We start from the raw sequence: 19,458 nt of genomic DNA, 5'->3' as shown, positions 1-19,458 counted from the left end.
TGGTCCAATATCACCAGACGGCCTGCCTCCAAAACGCACCGCGGCACCGCTTTAAACCAATCGTTTTTTTCCCTTTAGTATAGCGCCTGACCCTCTTGCCCTAATCCTCTCAGGATTCCCTTTCAACAGCTGACTGAGCGAACTGCGATTAGAAGAGCGGAAGCCATCCAGTTCGATTCCTATTTAAATCAATAGCCTGGTCGATCCTAGAGCTTTTCAAGGTATTTCTCCTCTTATTGTTGTCAAATAGGGTTTCCAAGTTATCCGTTCAAAACGGCTTTTTCTTTGCTTTGTAAATCTTTGTTTAAGAAAGCTAATATGGAATTTCAATTAGTTTATTTGTAGGTAGAAATCTCGTAGCTTTGGATCCACCATGGTGGCTTTAAAGGATCTTTTACCGGATGCGAAAAACTCAACGTCGACTTATTATGACCACGCAAATGACCCATGGTTTAAAGAACGGTTTAGTTCGTCGGAGGAAGAGAAATCCGCGGCCATAAAGGCAAAGCCGGTACCGCCTTACATGAAGCGCGCCGGATTTGTTCCTAGAAAAGTTGAAGACTTTGGAGATGGAGGTGCTTTCCCTGAAATACATATTGCTCAATACCCTCTTGATATGGGAAGAGTAAAAGGGGCTAAACCCGGGTCAAAAATTCTTCCAGTGACTGTTGATGCTTATGGGAATTTGGCTTACGATGCGATAGTTAAACAGAATGAGAATGCGAAGAAGATTGTTTATTCGCAGCATAAGGATTTGATACCGAAGATTTTGAGGAATGAGGAAGGGGGTGGTGATGAGGGGGAGGAGGAAGAGAGGCAAAATGAGATTGAGGAAACAATGCAAGAAACTAAGGCGGCTTTAGAGAAGATAGTAAACGTGAGATTGAGTGCTGCTCAGCCAAAGAATGTTCCTCAACAGTCTTCGGATTCAAAGTATATTAAGTATAAGCCTTCACAGCAATCAGCTGCTTTTAATTCGGGTGCTAAAGAGAGGATAATTAGAATGGTGGAGATGCCTGTTGATCCTCTTGAGCCTCCCAAGTTTAAGCATAAGAGGGTCCCAAAGGCTTCAGGGTCTCCTCCGGTGCCAGTGATGCATTCCCCTCCACGACCTGTGACTGTGAAGGATCAGCAGGATTGGAAAATTCCACCTTGTATTTCGAATTGGAAGAATCCGAAAGGGTATACCATCCCCCTGGATAAGCGTCTTGCTGCTGATGGAAGAGGTTTACAGGAGGTTCAGATTAATGATAACTTTGCAAAGCTGTCTGAGGCTTTGTATGTTGCAGAGCAGAAGGCTAGAGAAGCTGTGGCAATGAGATCAAAGGTGCAGAAAGAGATGATGATGAAGGAGAAGGAAAGGAAGGAGCAGGAATTGCGAGCTTTAGCTGCTAAAGCTCGTTCTGAGAGAACTGGGGCGGTGGCACAGTCAGCTGCTGTTCCAATGTCATCTGACAGAAATGCCATGGATACTGATATGAGAGTGGATTATGAGCCAGTGAGGGATAGAGAAAGGGACATGCCAAAGGAATCAAAGGAAGAGAAGGAGGAGCGGTTGCAGAGGGAGAAAATACGTGAAGAGCGTCGTAAAGAAAGGGACAGAGAAAGAAGGTTGGAGGCCAAAGATGCTGCCATGGGTAAAAAGAGTAAGATTACAAGAGATAGGGATAGAGATATTAGTGAAAAAGTGGCTCTTGGTATGGCTTCTACTGGTGCTGGAAGAGGTGGTGAAGTAATGTATGATCAAAGGTTATTTAACCAGGAGAAAGGAATGGATTCTGGATTTGCAACCGATGATCAGTACAACATCTATGACAAGGGTCTATTCACAGCACAACCCACTCTCTCAACACTCTATAGGCCAAAGAAAGACATGGATTCTGACATGTATGGTGGAGCAGATGAGCAGTTAGAGAAAATAATGAAAACTGAGAGGTTTAAACCTGACAAGGCGTTTGCTGGTACTTCTGAGAAGAGCGGTCCAAGGGATCGGCCAGTTGAGTTTGAAAAGGAACCTGAAGAAGCTGATCCATTTGGTCTTGATCAGTTCTTGACAGAGGTCAAGAAGGGTAAGAAAGCCCTGGAAAAAGTGGGTACTGGTGGGACGATGAAGGCAAGTGCAGGCTCTTCCATGCGAGATGGCAATGAAGGAGGCTCTAATAGATCTCGCATTGGTTTCGAAAGAGGACATTAAATATTCCATGTATCTCTTGACTAATGATATGTGGCTCTATAGCCTGTTAAATTTGCTCATCTTAATCCCTGAAATAGCTTCTGGGGTGAGACTTTTTCTTTTTCTTTTTGCTATGTGGAATGTTGCTTATTTTACCTCTTGAAGATTTTAAATAATCAACTCTCTACTGCCATGCTATATTAAATCTTGTTTTCTGTCACTACTTATGAACTGCTGACTAGAGTTGTATTTCATTGTTTTTGTTAGTAAATACTCATGTATGTGGTGATGTGCATGGACTCCAAGCTTAACTGATGATACCTCTGTTGGTTTTGTTCATTTTTCTTTCCTTTATTCTCCATGCTATATAAATAGGCATATATGCTAATCTTCTTGATGAGTCTGAGTCCACAAAGGTTTATCACTTTGATTCGATTCCCTTCCTAGCCACAGCCCTTGTAAGTTTGCAAAATTTTGCAAATTTTCCATGACCTGAAGAAAGCACTTCACAGCTTTTAGATCATGCTGGAAAAATTACTAATGACACAACTCACCAATCTTACATTTCAGTCAAAGGTGTAGTAGACAAATTACTCCAACATTGAAACAATAATTGACAAAATCTTATGCCAAAAAGACAGAAAATGTGCATGTTACTTATGCAAGGAAGAATATTCAAGCAATTTGAGAAGTAACCTGTACTCTGTTGGAACCAAGTTCAAGAATTTGCAACTCATGAAAGTGGCCAATCTTTCCTCCCATTAGTGTGCTGGAGGCCTCCAAGAACCCAAGCGGGGAAGTGATTTCATTGAAAGAAACATCAAAAACCAATAGCTTCTTGAATATGCTGACATCTGGTTGTTTCGTCAGTTTATTATCCCTCAGTACGAACTCACTGCACAAAAACAAACAAACAAAGACTAAAAATGACATTAGGTTAAAAATTAAAAACCACAGATGTTATGATAAACAGTCAAATACATATTTGTTAAATTCATACTAAAAATTTTAAGTTGTATATTTTTATATTATTTTGCTATTATATCATCTTGTTTGTCTAAAATTTAAGTTATTAAAAAAGAGTTTTTTCCGGTTTCCAAGAGAATAAATAATACACGTAGCAGCTGATAATTACCCAAAACAATGTCACGTGGGAGCTGAATTTGAAAGAGTAGAAAGCGCGTGCCGCCCTCGTTTTGAAGCCAATAGAAACCCCCAAAAAGAAAACCAGAAAACCTCTCATTCTTCTTCTTTCTGCATTGCCCTTTTCCGTATTATTATTATTATTATTTATCAATCTAACCAAAATAGAAAAGGCCATGGAAGCGATACTCACAGACTGTGTTCAAAATAGTCTCCGCCATTTCATGTTCAAAAACGCTATCTTCCTTTGCGAACGTCTCTGCGCTGAGTTCCCTTCCGAGGTAACCGACTCACTCACTTACCTCACCCAAAAAAAGAAAGAAAATCTTTTTTGAATTTTTTATTTTTCAAAATTATTTTTTTCCAGTTGGCCAAAAAAGTTTTAATCTTTCTAGTCTTTTAGTAAGAACTTTAACTCTTCCGGGGTTTCTAAAAATCGCTTATCAGCAAAAAGGAAAAACTGTTCGTGGGATTTTCAAGATCGACTGTGGGCGTTGCTTCAATCACTTGTTAGCGGTTAATTGGTTTCTAAATTTTCTTTCACTTTCCCGGGATTTTATTGGTGTTAGTGTTTAGTTTACGGTATTAGCTTTTCATTTCTGATTTGGGTATTTTTCAAATTTCAATTTTTGGAAACTATTGAAAATTGCGTTACTTCTGAATTGGGCTTTTATGTCCCTTAGTTAGGGGAGATATACATTTCGGAATTGGAACTTGATAAATTAATAACATTAAGGTTCTAAATTCGATTTTCTTGTAATTTACCAGTGGGATTCTTTTACCGTGAATAATGATCTAAAATATGAACTTTTGGTTTAAATGTAGGTGAATTTGCAGTTGTTAGCTGCTTGCTACTTGCAGAACAATCAAGCTTATTCCGCGTATCATATTCTAAAGGGTATGCGCATTGCCTTGTTTTTATTGTTTGAAGTTGTTTTGGTATATTTAATTATAGTCTTGTACCCCATTATTATGACTAATTTCCTATCTTGTTGCTCATCAATAAAGCTTTTCCTTATATGAAGGAACACAAACGGCTCAATCCCGCTACTTGTTTGCAATATCATGCTTTCAGATGGATCTACTTAATGAAGCTGAAACAGCTTTATGTCCTGCTAATGAGGCTGGCGGAGAGGTATTGATGATGTTTTAGTTGTCTGTGGTTTTCACATGATTCTTGTGGATTTGTGATGGCAATATCTTCCTTTTTTTTATTTCAGATTCCAAATGGTGCAGCTGGTCATTATCTTCTTGGCCTTATTTACAGGTTGGTTTCAGTTATTTCATCTTCAACTCCAGAAGATATTGCAGAAATTTAGGGAGAAACAACTTACAATTGTTTCCTGGAATTTGCTTTGATATTGCCTAGAAATTATTCTCCAAAGATGGCTTCATAAAATGCAAGGGAAGGCTATGGTTATGTGTTGAAGGCCATCCCTTCATTTTTGCTTTTATATAATGTTGCTTAATCTCATTACTGGTTGGATGGAGATAGACAATCTTAATGGGATCCTCTATAATGAAGGAATCTAATCCTCTAAGCTTTGACTTTTCCTTTGCTTATCCACCAGGATGGTGGATAAAATTTTCAAACAGTTTTGATCTTCAAGTTTCTTAATTGGGTATCATCTCTTTTTCAGGTACACAGATAGAAAGAAAAGTGCCATTCATCATTTTAGGCTGGCATTGTCTATAAATCCTTTACTATGGGCTGCGTACGAGGAGTTGTGTGTATTAGGTCTGTCTAAAGAATACTCTCGTGGTTCTATGTTCTTTCTAGTGCTATGCTACCATTTTAGGTTGATCAGATCCTTGATCTCACTAATTTTTGAGTTAATATGGGTGAACTGATATACTTCATAGGTTTAGTTCAATATTTGTCTGCTGCAGTTGGACTTATAGATAGTGTATCACTTAAATGGCTCAGAAAATTGTTTTTGATTGGATTGATCTTGTATTCATTCAGTATTTCTATTATCTTTTCATGTGATTCTGTTCTTAGTAGCATATAGTGCTTGTTCTCATACATTTCATTCATATTTGTTATGTTCTTTTGTGTCTGATTATATTAGGTGCTGCTAAAGAAGCAACTGTAGTTTTTAGTGAAGCAGCTGCTCTTTGCATTCAAAAGCAGTACTTACATCATGGGTTGCCTTCCCCAAATTTGCATATGTCCAGTGAGGACTATAATTTGGTTTCTTCCCGGAACTTTGGTTCAGAAGATGTCAGTCCTAGGAAATTGAAACACACACAAGGCAATAACCTTAGAGGTATCCCTGGTAATCATCATGGGGCAGTTGTGTTGAGTGGTGCTGCTTCTCAGCCCCAAAATGGTGGTCCTTCAAATATGTCATTTTATAATACTCCGTCACCAATGGCTTCACAGGTAAGATGACATTAAATGCAAAATACTGAATCACACTTTATCTATAGAGTTCTTTGTTTTGTTTAGTTACTTAATTTAGGTGTATGCATTGAGGTTATTTAGTTTGTTTCATTTTTTTTCCCATCTAAATAGGGCCTACCAGCCTGAATTCCTTTGTATCTTGTAGTTGTCAGGAGTTGCTCCACCACCATTGTGTAGAAATATGCAGCCAAATGGTTCCAATCTCAACACAGTTAATACTGATGGTTCTCCAAGGTCCATTGTGAACTCTACCATTCAAGCACCTCGAAGAAAGTTTGTTGATGAAGGAAAATTACGAAAGGTAAAAGTGTTTGTAAATTCAATATTTCTTTTTAATGCCTTCTTGGAGTTTAAAGCTGTGGAGAAATTGTAACTTTGTATGTCATTGCTTTTGTTGTTCTTCTTGATTGTAAAAAAAATCATATGTATTTACCTGCTTTAAATGTTTTTTAACCAGAAAGAGGAACCATTTAGTTTTCTGTCATAAAGAACATTCACTACACATGTAGTCTGTTGTTTATGTAAATTAACAGTATCATGCTAGTTGGCTGTGTAAGATGGTTTTTTTCAGAGAAGTTTTTGGGTATGACAGCATTATTTTTTATTAAAATTGATACATGGAGCTATTCAAACAGGTGTCAGTTGTTCTCTTTAATTACTTGTGATAGTTTGATACATCAATGTCCAGTTAGTGGAACCAGTACTTATGTATTATCCTTGTGCTTGCGTGTTGTACAGTATGAAGCTTCCTTTTTCACCACCTGAAGTAGTTTGTTGATCCTTTTTTGCCAGATTTCTGGGAGGCTATTCTCTGATTCTGGTCCCCGTCGAAGTACAAGACTCACTGGAGATACTGGGGCCAACACAAATGCAAATACTGCAGCAGTAGCTGGAAATGGGACTAATAACTCTTCTAAATACCTTGGAAGTTCTAAGTTGAGTTCTGTCGCTCCTCGTACTGTGACAGTTCGTAAGGGACAATCTTGGGTGAACGAAAATATTGAAGAAGGTTATAAATCTCCTTATTCATCACTAGTTCTGTGAATGCTGCTGCTTCATTTTTTTATAAGTTCTTTAAAAAAAATTCCAATTTGAAATTGTTATTTGTTGATTTATGATCGAGGGGCACGTAGGAAATAGAGTTTGTTTCATGTGTTCATTTTGGGAACCTAATTGTGACAGTTGTTTGATTGAACTGAATTAAAATGCTAATTTTTCTTCTGATGAATGGAAACACAAATTCTTCTTCCAATTAACTACTCTTTTCTACCTGGTCTGATGCTTAGAAACTTTGAATTCTGATATTATTTAGGGATAAGGAATGAGGCATTTGATGATTCTTGTGCAAATGTAGCATCAACAACTTCTAGTTCATTTTCTTCTGATAATGTTAGATCCCTTGACCATGATGGGGCAACTGTTCTGGTTGGTGGGGTTGTTGTTAGTGGTGCAAAGGCCGTAAGTGGTGCTTCAGAAGTGCTATGCCTTTTAAGAACCCTTGGGGAAGGCTACAGACTTTCTTGCCTGTACAGGTGTCAGGTAATGATGTGGTTATCTTGAAGAAACAGAAGTTGAATTCATATCTCTGGGGGGCAATGTTCAATGCTTTTAATAATTCTTCTGTCTACAGGATGCATTGGATGCCTATCTGAGACTTCCACATAGGCATTATAATACAAGCTGGGTGCTGTCCCAGGTAATGATTCTGGTGCAACATTCTCTGTTTACTTCCTCTCTTGATGTCGGATTGTCTCATACAAGGTTAATCAAGCACTCTTGACTTGTGACTTTAAATAATCTTTTAAATGATGAGGTCATAGAAAAAAGTGGCATGCATTCTCTATTTTAGCAGTTATAGCTTTACACATCTTAAGTAGGTTGATTTAAAACATTTTTTACTAAATTTGATTGGTTAGCTGAATGGCTTGGGTGTGCTTGCAAGTTGCATGCATGTATGCTTGAGTGAGTGAGAGATAATTAATGCTTATTCCATGGACTATGAGGTATTTTTCTAAAAATTTCTAATGCAGGTTGGAAAGGCACATTTCGAATTGGTAGATTACTTAGAAGCTGATCTGGCATTTAGTCTTGCCCGTCAAGTGTCTCCTTACAGTTTAGAAGGAATGGATATTTACTCCACTGTTCTATATGTGAGTTACCTTGATCCTTGAAAAGTTATGTTACATTGCTTGAAATATTGTTGCTTTACTAATCTATAGTAATCTGGATGCCCTCTATCTGGTTTCCACTTGTGAAATAAAGTTTTAGAGGAAGTGAAATTGTCTCATTCAAACTTGTACTGATTTCTCCCTCTAATTTTATGTCTAAATTTCTTTGCTGAAAGTTGTCCTTATTTTCTTGCAGCATTTAAAGGAAGATATGAAGTTGAGTTACTTAACCCAGGAACTGATATCAACTGACCGCTTGGCTCCTCAATCATGGTAGATTTTTCAAATTTTTTGTTAAGTAGTTCAATGGAAACCTCCTTTTCTTTCTTGAATAATTTATAAATCTTACCAATTTCTCTATCCCAAGTTTCTCAAAACTGTTGTTTGCCTGAGATTGATTTACCTGCCTCCCTTCTTTTTAGCAGCTGGTTTCTGCTTTGAGGGTCTAGAGGGTAGCTGTTTTCGAGAGTTTTTATATTCATCATAATCATCATCATTGTTCTATTGTTTATATTTGAATTAACTTACAGGTGTGCCATTGGAAACTGCTACAGCTTGCAGAAAGACCACGAAACCGCCCTGAAAATTTTCCATCGAGCTGTGCGACTGAATTCAAGATTTGCATATGCCCACACCCTTAGTGGTCATGAGTATGTTTCCATGGACCTTTTTCCTCCATATTTGAACATGTTAATAACAACTTCATTCTTTATAAACTTCAGTTGTTTATTAAAAGTTCTGCCACTACATTTTCATCTTTAGGTATGTCGCTTTAGAGGATTTTGAGAATGGAATCAAGAGCTACCAGAATGCCCTTAGGATTGATTCAAGGCATTATAATGCCTGGTATGGTCTAGGAATGATCTTTTTTCGTCAAGAGAGGTTTGAGTTTTCAGAGCATCACTTTGGAATGGCTTTGCAAATAAATCCATGTTCTTCTGTTATAATGTCTTATCTTGGAACCACTCTTCATGCCTTAAAGGTCAGGCTACTTTCTGAACTGTATTATATTGTGACTTGAACAATGTCATCTTGAGGAATTCTTTGAATTTGTGTCACAATCATTTTACAGAAAAGTGAGGATGCTATCAAGATAATGGACAGGGCGATTTTGGCAGACAGAAAAAACCCTCTTCCCATGTATCAGAAGGCTAATATACTGATGAGCTTGGAGAAATTTGATGATGCGCTAGAAGTTCTAGAGGAACTTAAAGAGTATGCCCCTCGTGAAAGCAGTGTGTATGCTTTGATGGGTAAAATCTATAAGCGGCGTAACATGCATGAAAAGGCCATGCTTCATTTTGGTATTGCTTTGGATTTAAAACCATCTGCAACCGATGTTGCTACAATTAAGGTATTGGCTTATATTTGATCTTTCCTTTCTTTTTTCTTTCTACAAAAAGGAAAAAAAAAAAAAAAAGAATTCTGTTTGGTTTCTTTCTAGCTTCGAATGTTAGAAATCCATGATTGTTTTGATGAGAAGATATATTGACCTGCTGTTACAAATAAAGAACCATAGTGATGGTCTGAAACTTGTAAAGCTGTAATCTTGAAAGAATCAGAACTGTGGGCACCCTGAAGTGGTAATGTCACTGTTATCAGGAACATTATAATTTGGACTTGAACACTCACATCATGTTAAAAGTTAGGTGATACGTATTTGTCATTTTTTTTTCTCTATTACCTGATTATTTTCTCTAGCCAGGCATTACATTGTACATGGAAGTGTAATTTTATCATTGCTTCTTCCTAAAGAGAAATGGATCTTTGTTCTTTACACTTATGCTCTCTTTTGAATCTTTTTAACAGGCTGCAATTGAGAAGTTGCATGTACCGGATGAATTAGAAGATAACCTGTCAACCGAATGAGTTTCCAGAAGCAAAGAGGAAGAGAATCTCCTGTAAATCTTCTGGCTTAGAACATGTTTGCCCAGAGAGATTGGCCCTGCTTGTGCTTTCGATTGGTGCTGAATAAAATGGTAACAATCTTGAAGGCCAATTTATTTGTGCAGTCAAACCTGATAAAAAGATCTTGTGGAAGTGATCCCAGTTTTGTGGGTGATTCATGTACTGAAGGGGGACTTGATTAACTAAATTACTGATGGCTGCCACACTTGTATCCCATAGTTGTAACTAAATTACTGATAGCTGCCACACTTGTATCCCATAGTTGTATTGCCATGCCTGAGAACTGGGGCCTGTACCTTTAGTTTGTTCTCGTTTATAATTATAATTTGATTCACCAATGCTTTGAGGCAACATGAAATTTAGTGTTGGCTCATAACTCCATTTCAATTCTAGTCCATCACACACATTCCGCATCGTCACCAGACTTGAGCCAGTGGATTCGGGTTCAGATTCATATCATTTTAAATATTTATTAGAATAATCTATCATGAAATTACTTTTGGAGTCCAAAGATAGAATCTGAATTATAAGGTTATTAAATCAACAAGTGGTTAGTTCAATCGATTGGTTCAATTAATTAGGCTCGTTTTTTTTTATGAAGAGGTTTCTGATTCGAGTTCTATCAGTGGTAATTTGTTAAAATCATTTTAAATGTACGACTTGCAGTTATTTGTTTTAAATTTTTAGATTTTATCCTGATTTGAGGTATTTGTCTTGTTAGATTTTATCCTGATTTGAGGGACTGAACAATTTATCTATTTTTGAATTTTTTTTTATCAAAAAAAAAAATTATAAGGTTATTAAGGCTTTAATCATACTGTTATTGTTGGACGATTTGCAGTCACTTGTCTTAATCTGTCAGGTATGATATATCTTATCTTAACTTTAGAAATTGAACAATTTATTTATCTTCAGATTTTTTCTTACAATAAAAAAAATTATAAAGTTATTAAGGCTTTAATCATGCTGCTATTGCTGGAGATAAGAATGAGGGGACTCGGGGTCCCAGAATTGCACATAATAAAGCTAATAAAGCGACAAATCCACCATGAAATTTGAAATTATAAAGCCTCAGCTATAACTTTGGAGGATTAGCATTGAAGAAATAAAAAAGAAAGAAAAGGAAAGAAATCTCCCTTAGGGAAGGGAAGGGATGGCAGTTTAATTATGATCATAAAAAGATCATTAACTTATTGAAGTTTACTAAGAAAAGAACTTTGAAATCAATAACAAAGAAAATGACAGTGAGAAATACAGATTTAAAAAAGGGTCGGACCACCAATAATTTAGGGCATTAAATATCTTGAAATATAAATTATATGTAAACAGTTTTTAATGGTGTTAGGCTTGGAGGATAGAGATTTAGTGGTTATCCCTGCAGTAGGGCTCATCCGTTTGACACGCTTTTGCTATATAGCTTGCCATTTCCAAATTTCAGTGGCTCCAATCAACTTATTGTCTTCTTAATTATTTCTCACGCAGCTGCATGCACGGCCTTTAGTCGTTTTCAAGTCCTCTGGAAATATTGGTCGACAAGTTATTTGTGCCGTGTTTACTACTCTGTATATTATAAAATTTTCCAAGTTTTTATCGTCACTTCTTCCACGGAAAATACTAAATAATAAGCACTTATATATACTGAGCAAACCCTCAAGCAAACCCACCAAAGTGATCAGCCATCTCTCGTTGATTTATTAAACATTTAAGTGCTCTTTAATTTGCGAACTTTTTCAGCTGAGTTTGGATGAATCTGTTCAAGTAATCATCATGTTCTTGATTTAAGATCATCAGAAAAAGTTTCATAATGATGGTTAAAGCATTCTCTCGTATATGTATATTATGAATTAAAAAAAATAATGTGCTGCGCCTTTCATATATCTTGATAAAAAGAACACGTGAAGTTTAAATTATTTGCTTTTATTAACTATTGAAAAAAGAAAGAATGTGATCGAAATTATCAGGAACGTGAAGTTCATGCATGAAATAAAAATTTCTAAAAAACATAGATCAATTTGAAATTGCGAGAATTAAGTGGCAACTCAAATTAATAGTGTTATAGCTAGTAAACCTCCAATTAAAACATTCTCAAATTGACTAACATTGGCATCATAAAGATCTCCTCAGCTTTGGATTCCTCTTTGTCTTGTACAAGTTTTACAATATGTCTTTGGACCCAGCTTGAAAGCTGCTTTAATTGTTCAAATTCCATATGTAGGAGGAAATGTGTAAATCAAAGAATAAAAGAGAAAGATACAAACAAAAGCAAGAACAAAAAAAAGCTTAGAACAAAGTAAAATAATCATATAATGTCGGATCATCTAATTGATTCCCACAACATAGATAGCCAGTATGGAATGCGGGTTCTGGAAGCATATAAATGCCCAATAATTCCTTTTTGTTAAAAATTTTTCCCAGTTTTTGAATCAAAATCAATCACTTGGCACGTACAGGTTAGCTGACATTGTCATTTTCACCATAATTGCCTGAAAGAGAAGATGCGTGTTACACACCCACACGTTCAAAATTTCCATATTTCTTATGATTATCATTGCTCAGTACATGCACATCATCTAATAGATTCCTTTAGGAAAATAAAAGAAGAGCCAAATGAACTTTAAAAAATAAAAAAATTAACAAATACATTACTTTTTCATGAATCAAGGCATAATTAAAGAGAACAGAGTAAAAATTTCCTACTTAAATTAATTTATTCATATATTTATTCTTGAAAATAACTTTTAATAATTTTAAATTTTAATACTTATATATTTTTTACAATGTTCTCGAGTTTTTCTTGAATTAGGGTTTTTAATTAATTATGTAAGCTTTTGTTCGTACAATTATTAAAGCCGTCTATCCAAGCTTTCTTTTGCTGACCGTTGTTGAGAAATATAGAGGGACCCCACCCCCTCCCTAGTGCTACCAAATTGAATGGCCGTGATGAGGTATGCAAAAGGTTGATATTGGCACGAACGGCCAGAGATTCATCTGGACCTCAACTAGACTGCCACGTTTACTAAGTAGGTGCAGCTATTCACTCCTCTCAACCGTGTCAGGCTGGCATTTTGGTACTCATCTCTCTGTCTCGCTAAGGAACGAAAAGAATTATACGAAATTTATGAAATTTTTTATTATAAATTAAAATTGATATATTAAAATTTTTCATCATAAAGATTAATTATGTAAAATTTTAAAAAAATTTAATATATTTATTAAATAAATTTTTTTAGTGAAAATATTGATAAAATTTTTATTATTAAATAAATTTGATCAAATTTAAATTATAAATAATATTTTTAATAATTTTTTTTACGTATTATTGATTTTCATATATAATTTTATTAATTTATCGAATTAAATTTTTATTATAATTTTTATTTACTTATTTTTAATAAAAAATTTTACAAATTTAACTTATTAATCTTTAAATAAATTTATCCTCAAAAAACAGCCAAAAATTCTCGACCAAGCCTTTACAAACTTTGGATACGATTCAAATTATAATCCACAACCATAAGTTAGAGCAAACCTAATGAAACTTTGTTGAAATTATTTTTACTCTCAAATAGATTGATCACTTTACTTCATCTTAATTAATCATTTCCAATGTAAAAATTATGATCCAAAGTAGAAACTATGGTCCATTAAGAAATAGAGAGTGTTAAATTATGTTGATGATGAAGACTAAAGTGAACCAATGAGAAACAAAAATGTAATTTTGTGTATTTAAAATTATTAAAAATGTAATATTTTATTATTAAAATTCAAATTTTAATATCTTATTAACAAAGTATAAAGATGCTCATAAAGTATTAAATTATTAAAAATTGTTATTAGTCTAAAACAATTACTACTACATAGAAAATTCCTTTCCCCATTTAATTATTTTAGAAAAAAATATGCCATTGGCAATCCATGGTTGAGCCCTTAACTATATAATATACAATGATCGTATTTAATATATAAAATGATAGATAGAGTAGAATGATAATTATTTTTATTGTGTTTGATTTGTAACTAGATAAATGGATAAAATTACAAAGAAGATTAATCATCCTCTTGGTAGAGAAAGATTCAATCTTCTCAAAGTAGAAGATTATTTTTAAATTATGAGATTGAATTTATATATCTTATTATACCCTTAAAATTTTCATAAATAATTTAAATTATATAAATTTTGAAAAAGAATAATTTTAATTAATAAATAAATTATCCTATCATAATTTTTTGCACATATCAAACAAAAGATGAGAGGATATTATTTAATTTAATTTAATTTATAATATCATCTTATCTTATCATATTATAATCTTATAAACCAAACACCACTACAAAAAAAATAAAGATTTAGTGTGTTGTTTTTTAGCAACATTTTTAAATAAATGCTACAAAATTTCTTTTTTTTATAAGGTTAGTGACATTTTTTTGTAAAACATCACTAAATTCTTGTATAGCGACGTTTGAATTTAAAAACACCACTGAAAATATATTTTTATGGCATTTGTTGACCTAAATGCCGTTGTATACTTTAATTTTTATAAATATAGCGGCGTTTATAATAAAACGCCACTAATATGCATTTTTGCACTATTTAAAAAACCTTCAAAATGTTATAGGAAATGATTGAATGTAAGACCTAATGGTTAATAGCCATATGCTTTAACCGATTGAACCACTTCAATATTTTTAGCAAATGATTATTTAAGGCGTTTATAATGTAAATGCTGCTAGCATGTGTTTTTGCACTACTTAAAAAATCCTCAAAATGTTAGAGAGAAAGATTGAACCTAGGATCTTATGGTTAATAGCCTTATACTCTAAACAACTGAACTGTTCCAATGTTTTTAGTAAAGAATTATTGAAAGCATTTTTAACAAAAAACGCCTTGAATAATTTATAATAAAAATTAGAGAGAACGCCTTAAATAATCCATAATAAAAAATGAAGGGGATCATTCAAGGTGTTTTTGATAAAAAAACGCCTTGAATAACTTTATTCAATTTTCTGTAAGGGATTATTTAATGTGATTTTAGCTAAAAACGCTTTGAATAATTTCATAAAAAAAGGTTGAGGATTATTCAAGACGTTTTTTACCAAGAAATGTCTTGAATAATACAAAAAAAAAAAGATTATTGAAGGCTTTTTTTTTTTGTAAAAAATATCTTGAATAATCATAAAAAAATGGAAGGAGATTATTTAAATCATTTTTTGCTATAAAAGACTTGAATAACCCCATTCAATTTTTTGTAAAGGATTATTTAAGGTGTTCTTTGTAAAAAATACATTGAATAATATCATAAAAAATGTATCAAATTATTTAAGGTATTTTTATCAGAAAATGCCTTGAATAATATAAAAAAATAAAAAGAGATTATTGAAGGTTTTTTTTTTTTTTTGTAAAAAACACATTGAATAATTCTAAAAAAATAGAAGGGGATTATTTAAGGTATTTTTGGCTAGAAACGACTTGAATTACCACATTCAATTTTTTTAAGGGATTATTCAAGGTGTTTTCTGGTTAAAAATGTATTGGATAATCTTTTTTAAAAAAAAAAATTATTTAAAGTATTTTCGGTCATAAACACCTTGAATAATCTTCAAAAAAATTAAGGTGATTATTAAAGGCGTTTTTGGTAAAAAATGCTTTGAATAATCTTTAAAAAAAAATCAAATGGAATTATTCAATGTATTTTTGGCCAGAAACACATTGAATAACCCTATTCAATTTTTTGTAAGGAATTATTCAAGGCATTTTTTAGCCAAAAACGCCTTGAATAATCCAAACAAAAAGGGAAGAAGATTATTGAAGGTATTTTTTTACAGAAAATATCTTGAATAATTTCTCAAAAAATGATGAAGATTATTTAAAGCATTTTTAGTTAAAAACACCTTAAATAATCCTATTCAATTTTTTGCAAGAAATTATTTAAGGCATTTTATGGTAAAAAAATACCTTGAATAATCTCAAAAAAATGGAAAAGGATTATTCAAAGAATTTTTGGATAGAAATGCCTTGAATAATCTTAAAAAAAAATTAAAGGGGATTATTGAATGTGTTTTTAGCTAAAAACGTATTAAATAATCTCTAAAAAAAATGGAATGAGATTATTCAAGTCATTTTTGACTAGAAATACCTTAAATAATCACATTCAATTTTTTTAAGGATTATTCAAAGTGGTTTTTAACCATAAACGCATTGAATAACCTCAAAAAAAATTAGAGAGGATTATTGAAGGTATTTTAAACCAAAAATACCTTCAATAATCACATTTTCTCACTGCTATATTTTATTTAAATTTCAAACCCATAAGACCCCTTTTTGTTTTTTTTTTTTCTACTCATTTTCTTTCATTTCTGCTCATTTTGGGTTGCTTTCTTTTCATTTTTTGCCTAAGTTTTAATCATTTTGTGGTCATTTTTTTTTCCTTTCATTTTTTCAAATTTCAAGTTAGTTTTCTTGTATTTTGGGTCAAATCCCTAAACTTTTAGTCTGATTTATTAGGTCAAATTCTTAAACTTCCTATTTGATTTATTGCATTTTTGCTGCTGTTCAAACTTTATTGGTAAGTTCCATTTCAACATTGGTAATTTTTAGTGTTTGAACATTCTTTTTTTTTTTTATCAATTTATTTTGTTATTGCAGTTCTGACTCTGATTTTGTTTAGTTTGTGAGAAAAATTCAAGATAAAATAGAAAGTGAAAGAAATAGAGTTTTTATTTGAAAAACTTGAAATTGAATATTGAATTTAGTTATAAACATGAATGAAATTTTATGTTTAGTTTATTTTTCAACATAATATTTTTTAAATTACTAAAAAATTGTTACTTGTTAACATGAATTTATTGATTCATTCAAAATATCCTTAGGAAAGCATTTTGAAATAGTTTATTATGTTTTTTTTATCTCATATTGGCATTTATTTTGTTTGTTTTTCTAGATCATGATGTTTAATGAAACGACTTAATCTTGCTTGAAAATATCCATTGTGCATGAAAACCATCAACAATAAAATATGGTAGTGATCGAGGTGAAATTTTTTTTTTAACAAATAGTAGTGTTCCAAATCTATGCAGTCATCAATTTTATACATTTTAAATTTTTTATTAATGTACTAAAATAATTTGAATATTATTGCATGTATTAAACTTTATGTTTCATTCATATTGGAACAAATTATGTATTTATAATATGCAGTTTATGAATTTAAGTTCATTTTTATTTTTTAAATATTTTTATTTAATGATAATAATTAATATTAAAAGAAAATTTTTAAAAAATAAAATTTTTAATTTAGTAGTATTTGTACCTAAAAACGACTCTAAATGCCAAAATGTAGTGACGTTTTCTATTACAATGTCACTGCATTTTTTACTATAAATATTTTTTAAATTTAATAGTGTTTTATGATAAAAATACCGTTAAATTAGCTACGTTTTTCTAAAAAATACCATTATTTTTTTTCAACGCAAATATAGACGGTATTTTTAGTGACGTTTTTTACAAATATAATTAATTTTTTAGTAGTATTTATAAACACCACTAAATATGAAAAAAAAACACCACTAAAAGCCTAATCCCCTATAGTGCACGTAATTAAGCTTAGCTACTAGACTTTGAATTTTCACACCAAATTAAGTTGGTTAGGTATAATTTGTCAATGTTGTCACACATTGATGTTAGCTAGAGGGTCCATGGGCTATTTAATATGAAAACGGACGGTCAAAATGCAACTATAAGCAACTATAGACTGTGAGGATTTAACCCATTGAAGTTGTGATCTAGACTATGGAGCTAGCTCGCCTTAGCGTCCACGGCGAAACCCTTTTTCGACGACTTGAACACATCTAAATATCTTTAATCATTGAACCCTAAGGATATTGATATACTTAAGTAATTTGGCTCCATCCTAGGGTCCTTCTAGTAATTTCTGGTGCAACTTTTCTAATCCAAGAAAAGGAAAAACAACCCTAAATATAAAAAAATGAATTGAAAATTTTCGACCACCATCTTTCTTGCTTTGCTTATATTATTGATCTTGATTTATAAATAATTATTTTCCAGCCCTTTATATAGCTCTCTGCGTCTCTTCCTCCGTTGCGTCCAAACCAAAGATCCCTTCTTCTCTTTAACACTCTCTCTGATCTCTCTCTAAAAAATTACCCAAAAATATTAGGAAATAAAAGAACAAACGAAGAAAAAGAACAAACAAGCTCTCTCTCTCTTTCTCTTTCTTTCTCTCTGTCACCCTAGAAAGTAAAAAAAAAAAAATGGAGGCGGAGGCAATCCCACCAGTTGTAGCCAAAAAACTATGGAACATTGTACGGGTAGTTTTCTTCACGTTAAAGACAGGGATATTAAAGAGCAAAATAATGGTTGATCTCCATTTTATGATCAAGAAAGGTAAATATAACGCAGGCAAAGCAATAAGCAACCTCGTGTTCCACCAAAAAGTCCAGGACCATTTATCTGCCTTGAGTTGCCGATCCAACGATGCTCATCTCTCCTTCATTTCCCCAAGAGAGTACGAGTTCAGTTGCAGGAACAGCCCAGCTTTTTACCCTTTTTATTCTCACAAGCGTAAGCACCGTAATCACCATTTCTACAACAACCACCACCGTTTTGGCAAGTCAGCCCATTATCACTATGATGATGTGACGACGGTTGCGGCGGTACAAAAGGTTCTCGAGATGTTGAACAATGAGGCGGCCGTGGAGGCGTCTCCCATGGTTTTTCCAGGGTTTGGAAGAAGCCCTATGGTGAGGCAACTGAGAGTGACGGACTCGCCTTTCCCTTTGAAGGAGGAGGGAGATAGCCAGGTGGATAAGGCGGCTGAGGAGTTCATAAACAAGTTTTACAAGGACCTTAAGTTACAGAAAAGAATGTCCGCCTTTGAGTCTCCAGCTCATAACACATGGGGTCGATGATGATGACGACTTCGTTTCTGATGGTTCAAAAGGGCGACGTATATCTTGTTTCTACACTTCCTATTCTTCCTCGTGAGAAGATTATCACAGAAAAACTAAGCTAAACCAAGTCACTTGATTTGCATATATCATAACCATATGCTTTCCATTTTGCATTTCATGTGAGAATTTTTGATCCGACAAAGCTTGGTTATTACTTGTTTGTTAGTTGTTACACTGTACTTTGCCTTTTTCTTTTTACAATTAAGAAATCATTTCAGATATTAATAATTGTAACTCTTTTGGGTTTCAGTGTTTTTTCTTTTTCCTTTTTCATTTACCAATGTCAATAATCTTTGACCATACAAAAATAAAAAGAGAAAAAAAATTATGTATAGTTTCTTTTCCTTTAAAATTAATTACAACTGTAGTAAGTTTGTAACAAGGTAATTATTTAAAGCAGATATAGTATAAAATATGTTGGGGCATGCATGCAAGAGAATTTTAATGAATTACTTCTGAAGGTTGGTGATCAGTGGGAGAGCTTTGGATTTATTAGCTTTTAGGGTTTTCTAAAAGCTTTTTTTTTCTTTGTTGTGTTGCTGTCTTAATTTTTTATTTACCATAGTTATAGGCGTTTGGCAGTAAAGTAAAATTTTATTAACTCAACTAAGAGCTTTTTCTGTTTCGGAGATTGACAAAAAGGAATAAGATGAGTTCTAATAAAATTAAAATAATGGTGTTAATGAGATTAA

General features: G+C 33.0%; 2 protein-coding genes and 1 pseudogene across 8 annotated transcripts; all 3 read left to right on the top strand.

Moving 5' to 3' along the window:
- The first annotated feature begins 102 nt into the window (after positions 1–102).
- On the top strand, positions 103–2,393 carry LOC111303178 (SNW/SKI-interacting protein A pseudogene; annotated as a pseudogene). Of its 2 annotated transcripts, none has more exons than XR_016326695.1 (2): positions 103–221; positions 346–2,393. The product of XR_016326695.1 is annotated as an SNW/SKI-interacting protein A pseudogene, transcript variant X2 (transcript). The 2 variants fall into 2 exon arrangements; XR_016326693.1 differs by having other exon boundaries at positions 335–2,393.
- A 983-nt stretch (positions 2,394–3,376) lies between these two features.
- Positions 3,377–10,148, top strand: LOC111303177 (cell division cycle protein 27 homolog B-like). 5 transcript variants are annotated; one of them, XM_022899253.2, is made up of 16 exons: positions 3,377–3,597; positions 4,142–4,214; positions 4,342–4,451; positions 4,537–4,583; positions 4,957–5,054; positions 5,389–5,702; positions 5,869–6,024; positions 6,516–6,732; positions 7,036–7,262; positions 7,354–7,419; positions 7,754–7,873; positions 8,088–8,164; positions 8,422–8,541; positions 8,654–8,873; positions 8,964–9,245; positions 9,701–10,148. In XM_022899253.2, exons 1-16 carry the CDS (start codon positions 3,493–3,495, stop codon positions 9,758–9,760), a joined length of 2,292 nt encoding a protein of 763 aa, XP_022754988.2. In that variant the 5' UTR covers positions 3,377–3,492; the 3' UTR covers positions 9,761–10,148. The 5 variants fall into 5 exon arrangements, with proteins under 5 accessions (XP_022754988.2, XP_089598263.1, XP_089598264.1 ...); XM_089742137.1 differs by having other exon boundaries at positions 3,380–3,597; positions 8,446–8,541; XM_089742139.1 differs by having other exon boundaries at positions 3,403–3,597; positions 4,325–4,451.
- Positions 10,149–17,877: 7,729 nt separating this feature from the next.
- LOC111304198 (uncharacterized) lies at positions 17,878–19,015 on the top strand. The gene has a single exon (XM_022900716.2). The coding sequence runs from the start codon at positions 18,068–18,070 to the stop codon at positions 18,722–18,724; it is 657 nt and encodes a 218-aa protein (XP_022756451.1). The 5' UTR covers positions 17,878–18,067; the 3' UTR covers positions 18,725–19,015.
- The last annotated feature ends 443 nt before the right edge of the window (positions 19,016–19,458 follow it).

The sequence above is a fragment of the Durio zibethinus genome, chromosome 13 (assembly GCF_047325235.1).
Source record: "Durio zibethinus cultivar Kanyao isolate XHJ-2024 chromosome 13, ASM4732523v1, whole genome shotgun sequence".
NCBI classification, from domain to species: domain Eukaryota; kingdom Viridiplantae; phylum Streptophyta; class Magnoliopsida; order Malvales; family Malvaceae; genus Durio; species Durio zibethinus.
Note: the sequence above shows the minus strand (reverse complement) of the source record. Positions and strands in the feature narration are given on the sequence as shown.